The sequence below is a fragment of the Oenanthe melanoleuca genome, chromosome 11 (assembly GCF_029582105.1).
Source record: "Oenanthe melanoleuca isolate GR-GAL-2019-014 chromosome 11, OMel1.0, whole genome shotgun sequence".
NCBI classification, from domain to species: domain Eukaryota; kingdom Metazoa; phylum Chordata; class Aves; order Passeriformes; family Muscicapidae; genus Oenanthe; species Oenanthe melanoleuca.
Window position 1 is genome coordinate 18,884,296 of NC_079345.1, and position 23,416 is coordinate 18,907,711.

The window sequence follows — 23,416 nt, forward strand, 5'->3', positions numbered from 1 at the left end:
TTTTGGTCTCTATGTTAAAGCTGTCATCACCATGATGGAAATACTTCACAATCCATTTAAATTTTCCTAAGTTGTATTATTTCGTGATCAGCTGTGATTTATTTAATTTCTGCTGTACCCATCACTGAATTATCTGAGCACAATCTCCGGACAAGACAAATGGTAAAGTAGCAAAGGTCTGCAATAACTGAGCAGGCAACAGAATAAGTCATATTGGCGTATGTTGGCTTTGCAAAATCCTCTGTGAGTGCTTTTGTTTCTTCTCCTCTTTGGTTTAAAATGCAAGAAATTTTCATTACTTCTGATGAGTCACCACTGAAAGAAAAAGGCAGCAGCTGGTTTTTGGCAGCAGAAGTTGCATTTACAAACTGGCTCACCTTGTTGGCAGCAGAAGTGCATTTTTTCTTATAAAAGCTGCTCATCATCTTGAGTAGGGAGAAGGTGCAAAAGGGTGAGAGAGGCTGATGAACCCTGATGGTCTGAGGATCCAATAGTGCAAAGAGCTGGAAGGTGAAATACCATTTATTGTGTTCAGAGTCATTAGAGAAAAGGAGTGTGTGCCTGAAAGCTCAGTTCTGTCAGCCACATTCACCTAGTAAAAGGGTTTTTCCTGCACCCGTGTGTGTGGCCAATGCCTCGGGATGGCAGCTCTTTCTGCTCTGGGGGCATTGCAGCCTCCAGCTGGAGAGTGTGCAAACTGAGCTGCATTGAAATGTGTTGCCCAGGGCTCAGTTTTGGGGCTGGTCCTGGTTAGCACCTTAATCGATGATGTGGATGTGGGGATTGAGAGCAGCCTCAGTAAATGTGCAGACTCCCATTGGGTGGGAGTGTGGATCTGCTGGAGGACAGGAAGGCTCTGCAGTGAGGCTGGGACACTCGATCCACGGGCCAAGGACAGCGGCGTGAGGTTCCACAAGGCCAAGTGCCACCTCCTGCAGGTCAGCAGTCACCTCAGCGTGAGCCAAAGTGTGCCCAGGTGGGCAAGAGGCCAATGGCACTGGGCTGTATCAGCAGCAGCGTGGGCAGCAGGAGCAGGGCAGTGCCTGCCCCTCTGTGCTGGGCACTGCTGAGGCCACACCTCGAGTGCTGTGTCCAGCTCTGGGCCCTCATTTGAAAAAGGACACGGAGGGGCTGCAGTGTGCCCAGAGAAGGGCAGCAAGGCTCATGAAGGGTTGAGGAAATGTCCCGTGAGAAGTAACTGGGTTTGTTCAGTCTGGAGCAGAGGCTCAGGAGGTGCCTCAGGGCTCTCTCAGCTCCCTGCCAGGAGCGTGCACTGAGGTGGGGCCGCTCTGTCCTGCTGGGCCTGCGCCAGAGGAACTGGCCTCACACTGAGAGAGGAAATTCAGGTTAGATTTTAGAAGAAAAATTGTCTCTGTTCGGGTGTTCAGGCCTAAGAACAGGTTGGCCAGGGAGGTGGTGGAGTTGCCATCTCCGGAGGTGTTAAAGAGGCCTCTGATCTGACACTGGGAAATGGTTTATTGGTTTAGGGTGTGCAGTGGCAGTGCTGGGCTGAGATTGAACTGGATGGTCTTAAAGATCCCTCCCACCCCCGACGGTTCTACCATTCCCAGCGCTCCCCGCCGGGCCGAGGGGAAGGCTCAGAGTCCGAGGGCGGCCGCGCCCTGAGGCGCTCGGGCGGCGCTGGGGCTGCGGCGGCTCCTGAGGGGCCGGGCCGGGCGCTGCCCTCAGCTCGGCGAGGCCGCTCAGCGCGGCGATCCCGAACCTCAGCCCGGCGATCTCAGCCCGGAGATATCAGCCCTCAGCCCGGCCATCCCCTTTCCTCAGCCCGGAGATCCCATCCCTCAGCACACTGATCCCGTCCCTCAGCACACCGATCCCATCCCTCAGCACACCGATCCCGTCCCTCAGCACACCGATCCCGTCCCTCAGCACACCGATCCCATCCCTCCGCACACCGATCCCGTCCCTCAGCACACCGATCCCATCCCTCCGCACACCGATCCCATCCCTCAGCACACCGATCCCCACCCCTCCGCACACCGATCCCATCCCTCAGCCCGGCGGCAGCGCCTCGGGATCTGCCCGGAGCCCCCTCGCCGCCGGATCACAGGTACCTGAGCCGTGCCCCATTTTCTCCCTCGGGACTCCCCAGCCCTCCCACAGAAGAATGCAGCTACTGTTTCATCTTTAGATTGTTGCCTTCCTCCCACTCCCTCCCTCCCGCAATTCATTTAAAAATTTTGATATGTTCTTTCCATATATTTGGGCTGATCTGGAGTGCTCGCTAAGACTTCAAAGTGGAGCTCTGATAATGAGCTGTAAATCACACACGGCTCATCTGAGGGAGGAGGGTGGGGGGGAGCTGAAATAGGCCAGGACACCCCCAAATCCTCACGACCTCAGCTGCTGCTGTGGGCTTTGCTTTCCACAGGACACCAACAATCCACACTTCTCCCCTCTGGGCTTGGGTCCCTGCGTTCCAAAGGGTAAATCCCGCCGAGGCTGCCTGGTTACTGACCGTGCCAGCCATGTGCTCTAGTGCTGCTGAACACACACACTGACACATCTGCACTTCTCCGGGAGTGGCTTTTGGGTTTGAAGGGATGTTACTGGGTTATTTTCCATAACTGATGGAGAAGAGCTAATCTGTTCTATATGCAACATTTGCCAGGTGTTTGTTGAAGCAAATCTAGTTGCTTGTCTTTCCACCTTGCCTTGTGATGCAACAACAGAGGTGAGCTATTTGCATGTAATTGATGTAGGCTGGCTTATAACTACTATTTTGTGTAGCTTCTGTAGGTTGCAAAAGTGAAAGATCCAGGTAAGGTCAAGATAATCCTTATATATACACACAGTTTTAAAGCCCTTGTGCTTCCTATATTGCATAATTGTATAAACACGTATTAAACCAAACTCTTCTGAAATGGAATTAGCTCCAGAGTGAAGTCATTTTTACAGCCTTCCTTTTGTTTGGGTGCTTTTTGTTGTTTCTTAGGCTGGTGGGGTGGTAGCAGCAGGACAAAGAGGTGAGGAAGGCTCACAAGCTTTTGCCTGTTGTGGCAGGGCTGGATTTGCAGGAAAATGAATGCACACCTGTTATCACTTCTGAAAGGCTAAAGGGAGATGAACTCTAAATTCTCCCTCTCTCATGGAAGCAGCAAAGGAATGGGGGCTATCAGTAACTCTAAACAGGGCTGGCTGTCTTCATTAAGATGACAGTGATACTGCTTTCAGCCTCTGCTCCACGTTGAGAAGGAAAACCAATCCATTATTAAGCTGGATTTGCCACTGACTGAAAGTTTCTACCTGGAACTAAGTAATGTTTTGAGAAAATGTAATAGGCTACTGTGATGCTTGCATCAAACTTTTGTGTTTGGGACTTGGGACATGTTTGAGGGACCATCTTTCTGCCTTCACACCTGAATGTCACTCTGCTGCTCTGTTCTCATAGGCTGCCACGTTGGGTTTGTTACGAATCAATGCTGTGGGATTTTTTTAGGTTACATGGTTCATGTAATGTTACCATGTCTTTGGTTAATTTAAATAAATTCTTACTGTAAGGATTATGTCTCTGTGCTCATTGCCTTTGGTTTGATCAGTACTACGAGAACAATACTGACAGGTTAGTGACTCCTTGAGCAACAGCAGGCTGTGTTTTATAGTGTTCACCCCCTAAGTAACATCACTTGGTCTTAATGCCAGTTGTTGGCTGATGGCAAAGTTGGCCACTCTTGTAAGTAAAATTGGATCAGCTTTGTTGTGATCATAGAGCAGGGGATATTCTTTACTGACAGTGCCCCTCAGTGGTAACATGGAATTACCTGACTTCTGCAGAATGTCCACTTTCAAAAGATGATAACCTGGTAGTTACAAATGCAGGGTTATTATAAAATACTGGATTTCCCAAGGAAAACTTTGCCATACAAGAATATGTTAAACTATGTATGTGTGAGATGACAGAGTAAAAGCAGAAAACTGGAAAGAGTACATCTTAGAAAAATGATTTCATTTATACTGCAAATATTATAAACACTGCTCATCTGAACAGATCTGAAAACACTTTTTTCTTGCTGTTGTAGAACAAGAACAGATATAAAACAAAAATGAACACTCAAAAGATGCAGAAAAGTCAGTGTGGTAAGATATCTAATATAATTTATCATTATAATCTGCATCAATTTTACAAAGTTCTAGTAGACTGTGATGCCTGTGAGGCCTGTCATGGAGTGGTAAGCAGCTGGGAAAAGGTGCTTTTCCTTGTTGCCAAATTTTGGATACTGTGCTGGATATGCAAAGGGTAAATCCAATGACAAACCTACATGTAGTAAAGCATACCATCACAAAGTCACCTTTTTTTTTTTTAAGTTGCTAATATTTACCCAAATTTTTATTGTATTTTAACTTCTTTAAGAACCTCCAAACTTTATAAGGGTTTACAATAAACAGTGCCTTCTGTCACAGTTAGAAATAATTATCAAATAAGTCTTTTAGTTATACACCAAACACTAAGAAATGAATTTTCCAAGTCTGTTTACCCAGCTAGGGTTGTGTGTAGGTGCCCAGAGAATATTTTGTGTTACTGCTGTCTCTTACCTTCTGACTGAGGGCTCTGATAATATGGTGCATGATTTTTGTCTCCTATAACTCAGTACCATGGAGCAGCCTTGTGCTTTTGGCTCTTCCTTACTACTCCATAGATTTTCAACTGTGTTTACACTCTGAATGTTTTAATGGTTGTATATTGTTTACACTTAATGAATCTTTAAATTGTGAATTTAATATTTAGTAGTTTACATCACACTTACTAGCAGTTGCTAGTAATTAAAGGCCAGAAATATTAAAAGGAGGCTGTTACTCTACAAGGGAAGTCATGCTCAAATAACAAACTACGGACACAAATATTTCTAGGTTTGTTGTTTGTGGGTGAATAGAAGAGATGTAGGTCCATTTTGGCTCACTTTTCCCCCTTTTTAAAAATACATGTACATAATAGCTTTTGGACAGGTTTATTCTAATCCTGACTAGATTAATATAACATTAATATAATATAACATTTTAAATGAAGTGTTTTTTGTGTTTGCTCCTAGATATGAAAACAGATCTGAATTTACTGCTTGAATGCCTTAAATATCAGATGGACTGCCCTCTGTCTCAGAAGGAGGCTTTGATCGCTATCTATTCCATTTGCCAACAAAACAGTAAGAAATGCTTTCCTTTAGAAACAATGCAGTCATTTATGTTCACCATGTTAAGAAGTTGGGCACTGTAAAAATGTTGTCTAAAGGATATAAGGTTTGAGATGTTGGAAAATCTTAGAAGCCTTTCATTTTGCAGAGAAACAAAACCAAAAGTTTCTGCTCTTTCTTCCTCTTGTAGGTGAAGCAAGCGAATACTTTCGAGAAATTGGTGGGTTGATGTTTATAAATGACCTTGCCAAGTCGAGTGTTCATTGCATCGTAAAGGAAGCAGCTTTATTTACATTGGGGATTATTATAGAGAGTAATGGTAATAAAAATTATACTTCTTGTGTTTCTGAGTGCATTATGGCCCCCTGTCATTACTTGTGCTTGTGCTTTGTCTCCGTTTTCTTTCAGTCTCACAAAATGAGACTACAAGATTGTCAGTTGGAGCAAGGGGCAATGAAGGTGCCCCAGTTGCCCTGCCCAACCTCAGATTTGATCAGTGCGTTGCTGATTTGTGCACAGAGGGTTCTTTAAGTTACCAGTTACCTGTACTCCACCTCTCCTCCAGCAGCAGGTGTTAAATGACTCCTGGATTGTTCCAAAGCTTGCCAGGGTCCTGGCTGATGCAGAACTCACTGCAGGGCAATCCCTCAGTCACTTCATAGTCCTGCCTTGACTCCACTTCCCACATACTGGCCACAACTGAGATTTAATAATTTAGGATTATGAGTAGCTTACTTCAGGACCTAATGATTTTCACTTTGTTTTCAGTGTATTGTCAACAGACTTTGTGTACCTCTGCATTGTTTGAAGACCTCATTTTATTTTTAATTAACAAGGATTCTGGTGTGAACTTGAAAAGAATGGCTGTTTATGTCATCTTAGTACTGGTTTCAAATAATAGTAAGTTGGGGTTTTTTTCGGTGTTACTGTAACACTCTTTTTCTATTTGCCAATCTGCAGTACAAAATTTGGAAGATTCAATAAGTAATGTTTCAGTGAAGTTAATTTATAAAGATGAATGTTTGAATGTAACTGAACCTGAATTGTCTAAGTTGCTCACTAAGATTTCCTTAATCAGCAGAAAGTGGTTTAGTTCTAAAAATATAGTTTGCAACTTCAAACCTATAGTTTCTGAGAATATATAGAAAAAGAGAGACATAGATAGGTTATTTACCAATATATTGACATGATTTTCTATTTACTTCTGGGGAAGATATGTGCTTAGGAAAGGGAATGTATGTATGTAAATGAAACTTGATGTTAAGATTTTGTCTGAAATTGCGTTTTTCTTTGGAGTCTTGTGTGTCTTCTCTTTTAGAAAATGGGCAAACCTATGTCAGAGATACAGGCTGCATCAGCCTGCTGCTGCAGTTATTCAGGTAAACAGGGTTGCAATTCAAACAGACAAATAATAGACTGGTTAGCAGCCATGTTTCCTTGACTATTTGGGACTTGTTTGCATTGTCCTTAACAGAACAGCTCTCTCCACCTCCGAGAAGAATCTGTCAGATGAAAACACCGATCCCTGCTATCAGCTCTGGTCCTCAGTGTGCAGCACTCTCTGTGCCTGTGTCAACAACCCCCAGAATGGTACATGTTGCTTTAAGAAGTTTAAAGATATTCTCCATATTAGTAAAACTTTGGTTTCATTTTTAATGTTCAGCTGAAATTTCATTTCATTGCGTTTTGATTTGGGGCAATTTGTTTTTATTTTTTCTAGAAGATAATCAAAACATTTGCTGTTCAGTTTTTCCCTATGCCAAAGAGTGTCTCGAGAGTTGCACAGAGCCTTGGATAGTTCGTCCCATTTGTTCATTTCTTGGTCTCACAGTTGCAAATAACTGTAAGTGTAGCTCCAGCTTTTACACAGTTTTGCATTTGATAAAAGTAAGCTTAATTGGAGGGTTAAATGGTTCTTTCTTCCATGTCAATCTCTACAAAGTCGTTTGCTGTTCTTCCAACCTTTACTCTGACAACTCTATTCCACCATCTTTACTTACACTACAATGTGCTCAAGTCCACAAATAGCCACAATCTGGTTACAGTTCATAAGGTCAGCAAAACTATTTGGAAGCTGTTTTAATTAAAGGTATTTCTAAATAAAAGTCATTAATGACTTTTCATGTTTTCCTGTAATTTTTTTATATGCAGTTACTACATTTCTTGAGATTAATGTATATCCAGCTTGTATATCCATTTAATGACTAACACATGCACAGAAAAACTATGATGGACTTACTTGGGGAAATGCTAAAATAGCTTGCAAACTCTGTTGCTTAAATCACATTTTTTCTTTTTTTTTCACTAAGCATATGTGCAGAAATATTTTGTTTCTATTGGAGGATTGGATACATTAGCCAAAGTTCTCCTTGAGCTTATGCATGATTCCTCTTTGAGTCTCTCCAGCATGAAACTTGCAGTGGTAGTAACAAAGACTCTGGATGCCTGCATTACTAATAACTGTAAGTGAAAAGATATTTTTTATCTATGGTGACTTTAAAAAGCAATTTTTAAAGTCTTGTGCTGGTGGAAAAGTTGTATAAGTGCATGCTTAAAGGCAGTTGAGTTATATACATCCCAGAGGATTTTGCAGTGTTTTTTAAAATTCAGAGGTGAAAGTGAGGAGTGATTCAGCTGATCTGAGGTGGATTACTGTCCCACTGTTGCTAAAATAAATACAGTGAAATTTAAACCCTCCTGAAAATTAAATATAAGATGCTACATACAACTAGTCCTGGGTAAGTAAAGCTGAGCTCTGGGCCTGAATTTGGCCAGTTTGGATCCTGGAGTTAGGCCTATGCCTGCATAATAAATTATGTGGCTTTAGGAAGCTTTAGTAATTCAGAGGCGGAGCTGAACAAATGTGGTGTTTCTGCATAGCACACCTCTGCTCTGGTTTGCTGGCTGGGTACTGGCTCTCCTGAGGGGTCTTGTGTATTCCATCAGAAGGTTTGGAGAAATGTGTGACCCTGATGAGCCTGTGCTGTGGAGATAGCTGGTCTGTCTCACATTTCTGCCATAAGAGCTTCGCAAGGAAGTTCACAGAAGTTTAAAAACATAAGCCTGCACTAGTTCTGAGTGTAGTTTCAGATCAGTTGGTGTGTGCCAGGACTAGGCCTCAGCATGGATAGGCTGTGGTGTTCCCAGTGCCAGGAAGGGCTTGTCCCCTGCTTTTTTTATGGCAGATACTCTGTGTGTCAAAGCTTATTCAGCTCTCTCTGGTTCTATGCTGGAGCTGATGAAGAATGTGAAGGAATTCAGCAGGGATCTCCAAAACTTGCACAGTGAAAAGCCCTTGTTCCTCAGATCTTCTGTCTCATTTCCACGGGGTTCAGGTCTGGGAGATTGGGCAGGGCTGGGTTTGGGAGCAGCACAGGAGGGGTGGGTTAATCTGAACTGTTAAAGGCACAGCAAGGCAGGGCTGAGCAAGCCCAAGGCTTTGAGGGTCTGTAGAGTTCCCTCAAAACCCGGCATTTTATCCTTGGATAATTCCTGTACACTCCTTATCTAGTTTATTTTCCTTCCAATTATTTTAACAAACAGCTGCCATGGGTGTTGTCTTGGCAAAGTATCACACTGTGTCAGAGCTGCTGAAGCTGCTGTCCAATGAGACACTGAGCACAGGAGAAAAAATCAGTATTATTCTAACAATTGGACACTGTACTGAAGTTTGTGGTAAGATTTGCTTTTTCTTTTTCCTGTCTGTCAGCTTTGCCTAAATTCTCATACACTGACTCCTCCAGTGGTGTCACTTCATCAAGACTGGAACATGAGGGAGAGTTCTGTTAAATATTATAATGGCAATATTCAGAAAAAAAGGTTTTCTATAATGTTCCATCTTTAAATTTTAAAGCTTGTTAGCAGGAAGTGTCCTTAGTGGCTTTGAAAAAGTAGACTAATATGCAAGAATTCAGAGCTGGGCTTAGGGATCACAGGGAATAATTAATCCTGACCTGAAAGCGACTACAATCTAGACACAACAAATCTGTGAGAGAGCTGTCTTGAGCTCTCTTTTCATGGTTCTTGGCACCTACAACTTCTGTCCACTGCTTACAAGGCCAGTAATATTTGTTGAAGCCATGAAACAGCATTGCTTTTCAAGACACATAAGCAGTAGGTAGCCCTGAAATGTTTTTGTCATGTTCCTCAGGGCTTGCCCAAGCATATCTGGTTACATACTGCACTTCAGTTGGTATTTTGTGGTAGTGCAAGCAAATGGAAAGGAAAGTTCATTTGTACTACTGTTTTTTCTCATGTGTGTTTAGATAAACAAAAAAAAGAGCTTATGTTCAAAAATTCTGGTTGGTTTTCATCCTCTGAGTGCCAGTAACATGTTTAATAATTAGCTCAGTAGGTCATAAATTTATTTGAACAGATATTTTTTCATGAAGAATTATTGAAACAAGATGTAATGGAAAGTGTCTTTTGAATAGAAAAATTAATAAACCGATAGACAAAAGGTTTCTCTTAAAATGCTGACACTGTCAAAATAAAAATGTTTACTTTTTTAAATTCCTTTTTTTATTAAGTTGAAACAAGGAAACTATTTTTAGCAAGTTATCAGTTATATGACTACATATGCAAATGAGATCACTATAAAAATTTAGCTAATTCCATAATAAATGAGGAGGAACAGATTGGCTAGACCAGGATTAAACTAGTAATTTCATTTTGCTAATTATAAAACTCGAGATTTTAATATTTCTGCATCTCAGGCCTCACAGAAATATAGCATATCTACTCCAAGAGCAGGTAATGGAAGAAAAGAAACAAAAAGAAAAGATCATTATTTGAATGTTTTAGGCCACAATTAAATGAGCTTAGAACTCCATCCTATAATTTGTGTCAGTCATCCTTCAGTTTTTCTACAGAAATCTGAGTTCTGGTCAAATCATTCTGTGTGATGTAAAGCTCTCCTGCTGTCACTGCAGCAGGCTTGGGTTTGTAATGGAAATCTCTTTTTCTACAGAAACTTACAGAAAGTTGCTAGTATTGACTCATAAAATTACTGTAAGGTTAAGGTGTGTGGGGCTGAAACCAACTAATTTTCCTTTACCATGTCCTTTCTAGAAGAAAACCAGTGTGAGCTGCTTCAGAACAATGGTCTGCCACTTATGATTCAGGTATTGACAGAATCTCAGGACGAGGAACTCATCAAAGCTGCAACTTTTGTGCTGCAGAACTGCAAACAAATGAGTACGCTTGCTGGTATTGCTTTTAAAATGACAGTGATTATTTCCATCTCTGTGTTCTGCTGATTCCCCAAGTGATTTTAACTGTCACAGTTTTGTAATTCTATGTATTCCAAGAGATGTTTGTTTCTACACTGAAAGTTGCTTATTTGTCATCAAAAACTGACTTAGGCAGAAAAAAAGAGAAGTAAAAATTCCAACAGTGTTGCAATAATTCATTTGTGAGACCTCTCCATGTAAGGACAGTTCTTAAAGTTTTCCCATCTGTAAATTCTGTGGAAAATAGGAACGTTGCCATTTAACACCCAGTGGATACTCTCTTCCTGGGGAGGTACCACTACAGAGAGAATAAACCAGGAGGTATTCAAGCCTGAAATCACTGTGACTAGATCAATTTCTAATACTAAGAAATCTTGATTTTTTTTTTTTTTTTTCTGAAGTAGAATGTATTTTTAGGTCCCCTGTTTCAGTTTTTTATTAATTATCTGTACAATACCACTCATGAAACAGAGAGACCTTGTCCTCTAATCTCTAGAGCTGGAGGGTGTGCAATTTCTAATTAGGAGAAAACAAACCTGTATCTACATTTTTGTGCTGTAAGCACAGCTGAGAGGTTTGTGTAAGATGAGGGCATGAGGGGATTTGCAGTATCCCTTAATATGGAATTGTTTTTTTAAAAAAGCAGAAATTCATACTGGTAAAGAACCCAGAGTTAAGTCAATGAAAAAGTCTTCTTTTTTGTTTTTTCCACAGCATCATTGTGCAAATAGTTTATAATAACTGTAATTGCAAGCTCACCTCTTGTAACTGCAACTTATATTTCAAGCATGTTACCATTTATGTATAAATTTAAGTTTTATAAAAATTGTTATTTTGCATTAAATTATTGGGGCTGTTTCTCAGCATACTAAAATATAATAAATACTTTTTAAAATGTTAATTGATAAAATTTTAAATATTAATATTGTTTTATATTTTATAAAGCTGAACAGTTGTCTCTGAAATTATACGATAACTCATATGTGAACAGTGCAGAAGAATTGGATATGCCAGTCATAAAAAGTTGTCTACAAGACTACTGGAAGAAAGCAGAAGAAATTTTACACAGAATAAACTTGCTTGAAAAAGAGCATGATGAGGTTGGCCTATTTACCAAAATAGGATAAAACTAATCACATCTTTCTAGTGTTTAAGGAGAAAGCAAAACTAAATCCTTAAGACGATTTCAATGTGAGCAAAAAAACCCAGGAAAAATGTTGGATTTGTGTGAAACTACAACCTGCATTTTTTATCATTATTGTAGATCAGACCGAGTTACAGGTGTGCAGAGAATGGAGACATCTGTATTGCATGAAGTATTTGAGTTTATTGTAGCTTTTCAATGAGATAGAAAAAGAATTTGAATTTGTTTTTAATTGCTGGACATTCAAACCTATATTTTTAATATTTGCATGCATGAAATGCTCAGGGATGTGCAGCTGTGGTGGGATAGATCATAAAGAAGAATGGGAACATAAGCTGAGATAAAGTTGTTTCATATTTTTCTTGTGCTTTAAAGCTGCTGAGTATCTGTGGGTTTGGAACAGCAACTTTATGAGTTATTTAGATGGCTCTTAAGTTCTAGCAGTGCCTTGCATTAGTAGCAAATTCCTTGCTTCAGCCTGAAGTTAGCACTTAGGAAGTACCCCCTCAACACCCTCAGTGGCATTGCTGCCTCGTTGGCTCTCAGCTCAGTCAGGGGGTTTTCTGAAGCTTCTCTGGAATTTGCTTAACCCTCAGAGTTAGACTATCTAGTTAATCCTGTTACTGGATTTATTTAACATTTTTATAGAGCTCACATGGCCACTAACCAGTATTTTTCAATACAGGAAAGAGTGCAAGGAGAAATATTTGGATCTTCAGTAGCCAATTCTGAAGCATTAAAATCCCAGGACGTGAATCCTGCTGATCCAAAGTACACAGAAAGAACACAGAAAGATGTTTGTTGTCCACAGTTGACCTCAAAGTTGAATAATCAGGTTCTTGCTCCATCTGTAATTTCTGCTCCACAAAAAAATGAAACAGGGAACACTATGGATGCAGCTTCTACCAGACAAACTGAACAGAGGAACATTCCACGTTCAGTCACTGAACTGCAAACAGATAGTGTACCTCAAAGTCACAATATAAATGGAAAAACTGCTTGTGGAAAAAAACAGTCTGGTCTTCAAGCAGGGTAAGAATCTTATACCTAAGCAGAAATACTAATTTGCTTTTCTTTAGTCATTCCAAATTGACAGGCTTTTAAATTATCTGTTACTAACTATGGGGTTTTTTTCTAGTGGAAAGATGTAACCCTTTGGTGGCCCACCAGAGATTGTCTCTGAGATCACAGATCAAAGATCAGTCATGGCAGTAATAAAGCTGCTGATCTCTGAGTGCTGGTGTTGTACAGTGAGCCTCCTGCAGGGCACGTTCAAGTGCCTTCAGCATAGTGCTGAAAATCATCTGTGGCTTTTGCCCCAAAGTTCTCACTGATGTAACAGATCAAGATTTAACCCATTGGTTTGGACAAAACCACAATGGTTTCTGTAATGTGAACTTACTAGGGAAACTACAAGTAGAGAACTGCTTGGAAAAATACTGAAACTGGAGTGTCTGCAAAGTAGGGGGAAAAAAGTTCCTGTGCCACTGCTTTTCTCCCCTCATGTTCCAGTGCTGCCTTGCATGGGAAGAGAAAGGAACGGTCCTTTTTGGTCATTCCCTGTTCTCTTGCTCTTTGCTTTCACACAAATGCTAATTTTCCTCTTTTGCTGCTTGTGTTTGTCTTTCCTATTGATAAACCCAAAATTATTTATAGCTTGCTTGCAATCATAAATACAGTTTCCATTCTCCTGAGTTTATATCTGGAACATCCCTCAAGACAGTCAATGATCAAATATACATTTTTTGGAGGGTTTATGTATTGTTTCGGGCTTTTTGAGTTCCACATTTTTATTGTGCTTTTTTAATGTGTCTGGCTGCACCTTGCTCTGTGCAGTTTCCTGGTCTTATATTGTTACTTTGCAACTACCACAGAAATCACCAAGAGCCTGGATATTTTCTATGGTAAAATCAGGTCGATTTTGCTTTGCTACTGGTTAGCATAATTTTACAGCTTCTTTAGTTGTTGTTGTGGGCTCTGATGTACAAAACTGTTAAAATATCAATTTAAAAAAATCTCTCTTTTTGAATGTGCATTTGTGTGAACACAGGAGCTACTGGTAAGTAACTATGGATCAGGCTCCTTCCTCCTGTAGCTTTCAGAGGGAGTCAGGGACACAAAAATGCTCTATCAGGGTATTATAGCAGTGTGTTGGTTGCATAGAAGTTAATTAGTGTAAGAAAAGAAGAAAACCAATTACCTTTTAGAGCATTTGCTGCAAATAGTGAAGGCTACAGTATTCTGAAGACTCTGTGAGAGCTTTGTGTGCGTTTGGTAATCTTTATGTGAATCTGAATTGCAAATTATTCTGGAAACCAGTGACAGCTCTGCATTCCCTGCTGAACAGACTGCAAGGAATGCCAATCACTGATCTCTGGGAAACAGGTTCTAACATGCATTAATCATGTGCTGGGTGCCATTAGTCCAGTAACTCAGGATAATTAGAATGATTTTTTTAGAGTTTTCCCTTTTGTGTATTTAATATGTTTATTTATTGTGCCCTTGGTGTGTATTCATTTGCAGGTAAATGTACATTGTTTTTATTGTTTTATTTGGTTTAATTTGTTCACATTTTGATCTTCCCAGTGAACAGTTAAGTAAACAAGCAGCAGAGACTATTAAAGATATGAAACAGACATGCACATCAGGTACAAACAGCTACACGTTCCTTTCTGAGCTGATTTTGTTCTTAATGAGATTTTAATTAGTTTTGTGTACATTAATCACTACTTTTTGTCACTTGTTAAGTATCATTAGAGGAGAGAGGTGCCTTATGTGTAATATCTTTTAACTGGTCTGCATAGTGTTGGAATTTTATACTGTACATAATTTTACCAGAACATTTATCCTACTTTTCTTCTAATACATATTTTAGCTTTCTTTTTTTAAAATTTTATTTTAACTATACAAATGAATGTATCAGAGATTAAGTTTAGTGTTTAATCTGTTCTGACCAGTGAAAGCCACTAATAGAAAATGTAGGTTTTGAGCTGTGCCTGTAAGGCTTAGATAAAATCTGCCTGTGAGACTGACTTTTGCCTGATGCTGTTCCTACGTTATGAACATGTGTTTAAAAGAAAAGTTTTTCAGATTTGCATTAATCCTAGTAGGATGCATTTACTTCAGAACTGTGATCTGTTCAATCAAATCTTTATTTATTGTTTAGCTTCCTGTTAATTTATAAAATTGCTAAGTATTCACTAGATTAGAATTTGCCAGAATGGGAGCTTTAGAGGTGACCAGCTGATCTCCAGGTTACATCTGTTTAAACTGAGAATATTTATTATTCCAATACATTACATTTGTCAGCATCTGATTCCAAACAGAAATAAAGTGTATAGGGCTTAGTTAAGCAATATGAGCTTGCAGAGTTAATTTACTATGTTCAAGTTGAAGTAATATCCTTTGGGAGAGTGATGAAAAAAACCACTGAATTGAACATAGTTATTCTGGAATTACAGAAATGTGAATGTGAGGCATTTATCTTGAGAAATTTAATTTGGATTTTCTGCTGTTATGTTAATTAAACCTTAATCATCTACAAGCAGAAAATGCAGTTGGATGTAGTTATGCTGATGCATGATTACCATGGCAAAAGATAGGTTGCATTTCTTAGTGACTTTTTTCCTCCTTCATTTAGATCAACATTTATTGTGCTCAGAGAAAACTGAGAGAGTCAAAAGTACTTCAGTTACATCTTCATCCCAGGAAATGGCAGATTTAAGGTGTTTAGGTAAATATTATCTTAGATCTTTCTTTCCAGAGTACTTAAAGAAGCTTGAAAGAGTTAGCAGTGCAGTAAGTGGATGGACTTGACAGAAATAATAACACATCTGTTCTATTACCATATGTAATAACAAAACCTGAGGTACTTTCCTCTCCTCTCCTCTCCTCTCCTCTCCTCTCCTCTCCTCTCCTCTCCTCTCCTCTCCTCTCCTCTCCTCTCCTCTCCTCTCCTCTCCTCTCCTCTCCTCTCCTCTCCTCTCCTCTCCTCTCCTCTCCTCTCCTCTCCTCTCCTCTCCTCTCCTCTCCTCTCCTCTCCTCTCCTCTCCTCTCCTCTCCTCTCCTCTCCTCTCCTCTCCTCTCCTCTCCTCTCCTCTCCTCTCCTCTCCTCTCCTCTCCTCTCCTCTCCTCTCCGACAAACAGAACATAGAGATATTTAAAAGGTGACCCTAATTGGAAGAATACTTGAGCAGGTATTTTCCTCCACACCTACAACTCTCAGTTACCCCAAGCTCTACTTCCTCAGCCTGCTCCATCAGTAGGTCATGACAATGCTGCTGGTACTCTGGATTGTGAATGGATTTTATAATCAAGCCAATGTTTCTTTATTTAAAAACCCCCAACAAAACAAAAACCCACAGAAAACCAAAGAACCCCCAAAGCAGTCCATAACCCACCTTCGAACATTATTTTTAACCGAGTTTTCAAACTAAATTCAAGCTGAGCTTTAGGACTGCTTTATCTTAAGGTAGGATGTTACACATATGGACTTGTGGCCTTCCAGTGACTCCTCCCATAAGTTCTCCTTCAGCTGATGTAACTTAACCATGAGAGCATCCAAGGATATCTAAACCATAAATTACCCTAGGAATGTCCTCAAAAATGAATAGTGAGGCTTCCTATGAGGGAATTCATGCCTAAACTAGACTTACCATTGATTCAGATTAATACAGGTAACTGTTACAACACAAAGTTTAAAAAAAAAAATATATATATCATACATAATATGTATATTTTGTCTCCTGGATAAATATACAAATGGAAATGAGGACTGTGTCTTCTCATCCCACCAATATTTGTAGTTCTGTAGAGCATCCGTGCCTTACTCAGTACTTCTGTAGTGGAAGTACAGTATAACTTAGTCCCATAAGGTGTTGAAAACAATTTTAAGAGAACAAATACAAAGTATTTCAAAAAGGCGCATAAAAATGACATGAATTTGGAAAACCTGAAGTCAAATTGATCCTAGTGAGCAAAATGAAACACTGAACTTTGTGGTAGCTTCTTTAGAAGCTGTGATTGCTATTTCTGCAGTATCCTATTTTCCCAGGTTGCACAGCAGGACTGTCCTTGAACAGTAAAACCTTCACTGAGGTGTTGCAGAGTTGCCTGCACAGGTGTGAGCACCACAGGGTCATCCTGGAGGCTGAAGAAAGATACCGAAGGGAACTCCTCAGGGCAGCTGCTGGTAACAGCAGCAGATCTGCCACTCACCAAGGTATGGAGTTTGTTTTCAGTACTTGGAACCATTGCTTTAAATTGCATTTAAAATTCTGAACTTTTTTTATTTGCTTCTGATTGTCTTGCTGTTTTAAACTCACTCATGGAATTTTATTGTACTAAGTGAGATCAGAACTGGCCATTTCTGTTTTGATCTGCCATGGTGACAGTTGCTCAATATAGGCTTTGATAAGAGTCTCACGTTTGCCAGCAGTAGTCAAATCCTAAGAGAAAGGAATGTATTAAGTTGAAATATGTGTGAGTAAATGTATGACATAACATCGAAGTAATTTCATTCAATATTACACATTTAGGGGTCTAGGATACTTAGAAATCTTAATGAATTAAATAGAAGCACATCCTATGTTTTTCTGGTTTAAAGGAGGAATTCTGAAAACTAAACAGTTATTGCTTACTGGCATTTGTACTAGTGTTCATCTTATATTTTCCAGAAACACTGCTAGCCCCAGTGAAGAAAGACAGGCTGCATAAAGAAATACCAACTTTTAGCAGCAAGAAGGATAGTTTCCAAAGTAAGGGCTTGGTTTGGAAAGTGGTGTGAAAACCCATTACTGTCTCTTAACTCTTCTGCAGAACTTTACCATGGGAGACAGGATAGGAAATTATTTTCTTTTTTTTTTTTCCTTCTAGATTCTGAGAATATTCTGTGTATTATTAGGCCAGAAAATTCATCCTTGTCCTAGTTTGAAGGACAGGTGTTTGCCAATAAAGGCAGGAGCTTCTCTTTGAAATGGAGAATGTAAACCCCCTCCCTCCAAATTATTATAACTCTGAAATTAAGGGGCTCTCAGGCAAAGATATGGGAATTAGGAATAACAGTTCTTTACTAGGAAAATTAAAATAGAAATACAGTATTACAAAGAACAACCCCAAAACACTGACAGAGTCAGAATACAACCTGACACCCCATCAGTCAGTCAGGGTGTTGGTAGCAGTGCCATTCAATGGTGGCTGCATCCTCCTGCAGTGGCAGATGTGGTTCAGCTGGAGCAGTGCTCCTGTAGAAGGTGCAGTTTTCCTCTGAAGGTCCAGGGATGATGTGGAAAGATCCAGTTTTCCTTTGGAATCCAGTGGAAAGAAATTTGCCTTGATGTTCCAAATCTCAGATTTTATCTAGGTAGGAAAGGCTTGGCTCCTCCCCTGGCTGGAGCATCTCCCAGTGGGATGATGTAATTTTATCAGTCATGCAGTGGGACTGAATGGCCCAGCAGCAGATGATATCTTCCTGGAGGGAGGATGGGTTGGGGAAAAGATAAAGATGACTGCCCCACTTGGTTTTAAACATGGCCCATTAGCAGATAATATGTGCCACAGAGATAAGGGTCACTGTCCCACCCAGCTTCAACAGATGGTGATAGAATACACATTTCTGACCACATCTTGCAACCCAAGACAATCCTCTATAATCACAAAATTGTGTAATGCATATGATTTCCCTGCAAAGTTAACTGGCACATGATGTATTGATTTTTTTTTTATTCCTGTCAGGGTTACTTGCATGGCATTTGCTATTTCTCAGTTTTGTGGCATTGTTTTCTAAAATGGAGAGGTTTAGTCAGGCTCACAGCAGAGCTTAGCTGCCTGAATCTGCATGCAGTACCGCTCCTTATGAAGCTCCAGTCATGTTATTCCATTAGACCCCTTCCTGTTCCTGCTGAGAACTCTGCTGAGGACTTGGGCTTATGATAAACAACTACAAGGGGAGTTCTTTAGAATTAATTCTTCTTTAAATGAGAATTGAAATCTGAATTTTGAAATTCCCACCAGAAATTAATTTTTAGTACTCTTATTTTCAAAAGCCTTGTTTATGTGGTTGTTTTATTTAATTAATGCCCAATAAAAGATAGAAGGTTGATTTTAAAATTTCTTTATATTTTTCTGCATCAGATTCAGAAATTGATTAATTTGTCTTATGAAAGCCACAAAGGTATTTTAAAATGTAAAAAAAACCAACCAAAGCAACTGCATTTCATCTTGAAAGCTCATTACAGCAATATATAATCTTAGGAAGTACACATTTCCTGTAAGATGAAGTAAACTGAATTTTCCAGTCTTTCTTCCAAGACCAGATTAGTGGTATGGCTCAAAAGATGATTCTCTCTTAAATTTTATTTCCTGAAACATAACCTGTGTTTTGTGATTTGGGTTTTTTTTTTTTTCCTAAGAAATATGTGTAAAGTTTTATTGTTTGTGTTTTTATTGTTTATTTTAAGGCATTCTTTTGACTCCAAATAGAAAAGACAAATCTAAGACTTCAAAGAGAGCTGAACATAGTAGAAATATTAGGTGGACTAGTAACTATAACTTGACACCTGCATATGAAAAGTGTAAGTATTACCAGAAAATGAATTCTCTGATATGCACAACTGAAAGATCAGTGTTTGCATTTAGGTCAGAGCATTGAGAGAAGCACCTGTCCTTGCTATTGGAGATAGATGGAATTTAAATAAACTGTTACATTTCTCTCACAGAAATCCACTTGAACATGAATAATACTATTGTTTGCTTCTAGTTCATCAATAGTCCTTATGTCTTAATGTAGATTATGAGAAAAAATGTCTAAGGAGAATGAGATATTACTAACAAAGCTACGTTTACATATTCAGATTCATTAGAATAAATGGTCCTTTACAGTTTTATATATATTTTTTCAGTAGATTTTAGTGAGTTTAAAGTGACCAAGTGGCCTCTTTGTTCACAATTTTGTAGCTTTACGAGAAATCCAAGATGCTAACCTGAAGAGACAGAGAGTCAAAGAGATGTGCAGCCAGAAATGTCAGAACTTAAAAGAAAATTGCACACATTCACTTGACAAAGATGAGGTTAGTGTTATGCAAAGCCTAATCATGCACTGACATGTTTATAAATGGCCAAATAAAAGCACTAGGAATTGTGTAGTTTCTTTTTTAGTCACCTTTAGCAGGAGTCCAGTAGCAAAATGAACCTTATTAAAAAGATATTCCTATGTTGATTCTACTCCAGTCACACTAGTTTAGCCTTGAATTGATTTTAGCATTTTTTAGCTGACATCTTTCAGAATGGTGGATCTGGAGGTCTGATTTTTCCTGTATTAATGAAGATTTGCACAGTATGGTAGTAACAGAAACCTAAAGAAATAAACATGATAAAAGAATAAACTGTGTAGGCACAACAGAAATGAAGATCACAGAAAAATACTGTATTTCAGTGAGTGGTGACAATGAAGAAACCTTGAAGAAGCATTGTTCCCTTGCCAGTGTGATCATTTCTTTACAAATATTAAATGCTGAATTGCCAGTATTACTTCCACATGCAAAATAGTATGTACATTTACATAATTCTCAAAGACAACAAAATAATTATTTGTAGGGCAATGAAATGTGTTCCCTGGCCATGAGCATGACACCTTTGAAAAAGAGGAGAGCCCGAAAAGATTTCACAACTGAAGAAATCAACTGCCTTTTGAAAGGAGTACAAAAAATGGGCAACCACTGGAATTTGATTCTGTGGTCTTACCCTTTCCAGAAAGGACGGACAAGCGTTGATCTTTCCAAGAAGTACTACAGGTTACAGGTGCAGGTACTCACCACTGAATTTTCTACTGATGGCAAATGCTGTGAGCCCAGTTTTCAACGTTAGCTCCTGAGCTGACTTGCAGAAATAGAGGCTTTCAGAGTGTGCAGCCATGGGATTGTGCCTTGTGTCAGTTCAGTGCCCATGAGAATGGTCTCTGGTGTAATTCTATCAGAGCTGTTGCTTGAAGAGGGAGAACTAAAGTATGAAAAGACCAGAGAGCCTTGGAACCTGCCACTGCCACCTGACAGGGTACAAAGAGAATGAGAGTGTCATTAAGGACTCTGAATTAATCCCTGTGTTTATCATGGAGTTGGTCTCCTCTCTGCTTAGCCTCTGTTGTGATGCTGATCTGTGGGAGCCTCTGCAGCAGTTTGCCGGTGGTTAATCCATGCATCCCTCACACAGGGAGCATTGCTCCTGTGCTTTGGAGACTGTGGGAGCAATTAAGTGACAAGCCTTTATCTACTGAAAGCTGGTCTATAATTGTGCAGTCATTTGGGGCAACATTTATCTTGATATTTTCTTTTATCTCCCTTTTATAGATGAAAAAAGCCCACAAAGGACATCAATAACATCATCTGAGGGTGCTTTGGATTTCATTGCAGAATGTTCAAGAACAGCCTTTGTAACAGTGAGGTATTGCCAGAACAACTTGAGTCCTTGGAGAATTTAGGTTGGCTTGAACTCCTGTTTTTCAGTGACAACTGACAGAATTTTTATGCATTGTAAATTTAATTTAGCATAACTTGACAATTTCTTTAAGTAATGCTATCATAGGCAACAGAATCTCTATCCGTAAAAATTGCATTAATTTAGAACTTAATTTTACCTTCTTGAGCATTTGATTTATGCAAATTTTGAGTTAACTTTTTGTAGCTTGCTCTATACCATTTGTAAGAAAAGGATATATTACTAAAATTAATACTTTATGTCTGTAACTGCTGTTAATGTTGTGCCTTAATAAAGGCCTCTTAATAAATGAAATGTTTAAAGCAGGTAGAATATTTTGTCATGCATTGAATATGTTGCATGTGCAGAAAAATATCTCTGTGACAGAAAACACAATGTGTAGTTAAACATTGCTGCATAGAGAAGGCAAATCTTTCACTGTTACAGAAATTCTGTGCTTACTGAACTGAGTAGGTACAGATAGAATTTGGCTTCTGTTTATAGTTGGACAGTTTTCTGGTGTATTTTTCAAGTGAGCAGAACCACCATTTCTGCTAAATACACATTTTTTTATAGGAAGCTTTACTGAAGCCTTGATAACTTGATTTTTCACTGATAGCATTAGTATTTCAGTTGTATTTTTTATTTTTTCTGATAAAGGAATGATGAATCAATAGTTAATTTATTATGGGAAAGGTTTAGTTATTCTATTAGCACTAGGTTTTCACTATGATGTGGCTTAAATGCTTGAAAACAGGCAAGGTAACCAAAACCTGAGAAACTTGCAATAAAGATGATGCCAATGGTGCAATAAATACGTCTTCCAATATTTTCAGCTGTTGCAATTTGTGGGTTTTTGTTATTAAAATATTGAAGCATCTATAAAAGATGTCTCTGAGTAGAGCTGTTGCCAGCAGCAGGGTTGAGTATCAGTGGAGCTACTGGCAGAGTGGGAGCCAGAAGGGCTCCCAAGGTGGAGTGTCCCCAAGGAGACACACTCCAGGTGTTTTTCCAGGGACTTTTCCAGCTGAGTCCAAACAAGCTGTTACTTCATCCTTTACTGAATGTGTATTAGTATCCACATTATCAAGGCCTAAATGTCTCAAGTGGCTAAAATATGTAAGGTGTAAATCTTTACTTGCCACAAGGTGAGAAAGTTGCAATAATGAGAATTGACCTCACCTTAGGTACAGTTCAGATTGTAAAGTCCCTGTGGAGCCTTTGGTCTCCTCTCCTCTCAGCAGGGCTGGGGTCAAAGTTATGCAAGTTATTCAGTGCCTTGTCATGTTCTGAGACTCTTCAAGGGAGGAATTCCTGCTGCTTTTTTGGGCAGCCTCTGCTGGTGCTTTACCTCCTCTGGGAAGGCAGGGGCTGGAACCACGTCATTGGAACATTCTGGTGGGATCCAGATGGGAAGTCATGGACCAGGAGCAAGCAGAAACCTGAGGTGTGAATTTGTGCAAGTCAGTCTTTTGCTCTCCTTTGGATTAACTTACAGCCTTGATCACTTTTATTTTCTTGTACAAGTGCTTCGAAATCCACATGTAACAGGAACCACAAAACCAAAATTGAATGAGAATAGTTGATGTCACTTTCAGGCTGCTTGGGCTGCCCAGGGCAGTATTTCAAAAATTTTAAAGGCTGGAATGACTGACAAACCACCCAGGAAAGTCTGCTTGTAAAAACCCTGACATGCTCTGGTGGTTCTGTTGTTAGTGGTGGTCCAACAGAGGATGTCAGGGGTGTGAGGATGGGGTGGTAATGACAGCTTGATCAGTCAGCAACGGTTTACACCTTGTGCTCATCCAGATCTGACCCCAGCACTGCCCAGCCTCGGGGCTGCACTGGCAGGGCGGGGACTGGGTCTGCGGAGGGCTAGCGAGGAGGTACCAGGGGGTGCAGGGAGATACCCAGGGGGGTGCAGGGAGGTACTGGGGGGGTGCCAGGGCAGGTGCCAGGGGTGCAGGAGGTACCTGAGTGGGTCTGCAGGGGATACAGGAGGTACCTGAGGAGATGCCGGGGATGCAGGAGGTACCCGAGCAGGTCTGGAGGGGATGCAGCAGGTACCTGAGCGGGTCCGCAGGGGATGCAGGAGGTACCTGAGGAGGTGCCGGGGTTGCAGCAGGTACCCGAGCGGATCCGCAGGGGATGCAGCAGGTACTCGAGCGGACCCGCAGGGGATGCAGCAGGTACCCGAGCGGACCCGCAGGGGATGCAGCAGGTACCCGAGCGGACCCGCAGTGGTTGCAGCAGGTACCCGAGCGGCTGCCGCTCCCGCGGGCAGCAGGGGGCGCAGGCGGGCACAGGACGGCGGCGCAGGGCGGGCCGCGGCCGGGGCTGCCCGGGCACCGCCTGATCGCGGGGCGGGCGCGGCGCGCGCGGGGCCGGCGGGGCGGCCGCGGGGCGGAGGGGCCGGCGGGGCCGGC

General features: G+C 40.5%; 1 protein-coding gene and 1 long non-coding RNA gene across 2 annotated transcripts; one reads left to right on the plus strand and one right to left on the minus strand.

Annotated features, from left to right (window-relative positions):
* Positions 1 to 1,620: 1,620 nt before the first annotated feature.
* Positions 1,621 to 21,815, plus strand: TERB1 (telomere repeat binding bouquet formation protein 1). Its single transcript, XM_056500742.1, has 22 exons — positions 1,621 to 2,071; positions 2,633 to 2,695; positions 4,041 to 4,098; positions 5,049 to 5,159; positions 5,338 to 5,466; positions 5,916 to 6,047; positions 6,466 to 6,526; positions 6,622 to 6,737; positions 6,868 to 6,990; positions 7,457 to 7,609; positions 8,691 to 8,822; positions 10,218 to 10,343; positions 11,324 to 11,478; positions 12,208 to 12,554; positions 14,109 to 14,170; positions 15,163 to 15,255; positions 16,576 to 16,743; positions 17,198 to 17,278; positions 18,980 to 19,093; positions 19,476 to 19,588; positions 20,115 to 20,324; positions 20,864 to 21,815. The coding sequence occupies exons 3-22, from the start codon at positions 4,065 to 4,067 to the stop codon at positions 20,891 to 20,893; spliced, it is 2,490 nt and encodes an 829-aa protein (XP_056356717.1). The 5' UTR covers positions 1,621 to 2,071; positions 2,633 to 2,695; positions 4,041 to 4,064; the 3' UTR covers positions 20,894 to 21,815.
* Positions 20,319 to 23,221, minus strand: LOC130257842 (uncharacterized). Its single transcript, XR_008841389.1, has 3 exons — positions 23,058 to 23,221; positions 22,173 to 22,432; positions 20,319 to 20,562 (listed from the first exon to the last, which is right to left on the minus strand). It is a non-coding gene; the product is annotated as an uncharacterized LOC130257842 (long non-coding RNA).
* Positions 23,222 to 23,416: the final 195 nt, after the last annotated feature.

What these genes read in the sequence shown, in the direction of transcription:
- TERB1 (XM_056500742.1), top strand. Translation starts at nt 4,065, where the DNA reads ATGAACACTCAAAAGATGCAGAAAAGTCAGTGTG. An exon ending in GATGCAGAAAAGTCAGTGTG is followed by an intron (nt 4,099 to 5,048) that starts GTAAGATATCTA and finishes GTTTGCTCCTAG; the next exon opens with ATATGAAAACAGATCTGAAT. An exon ending in ACACTGTACTGAAGTTTGTG is followed by an intron (nt 8,823 to 10,217) that starts GTAAGATTTGCT and finishes TGTCCTTTCTAG; the next exon opens with AAGAAAACCAGTGTGAGCTG.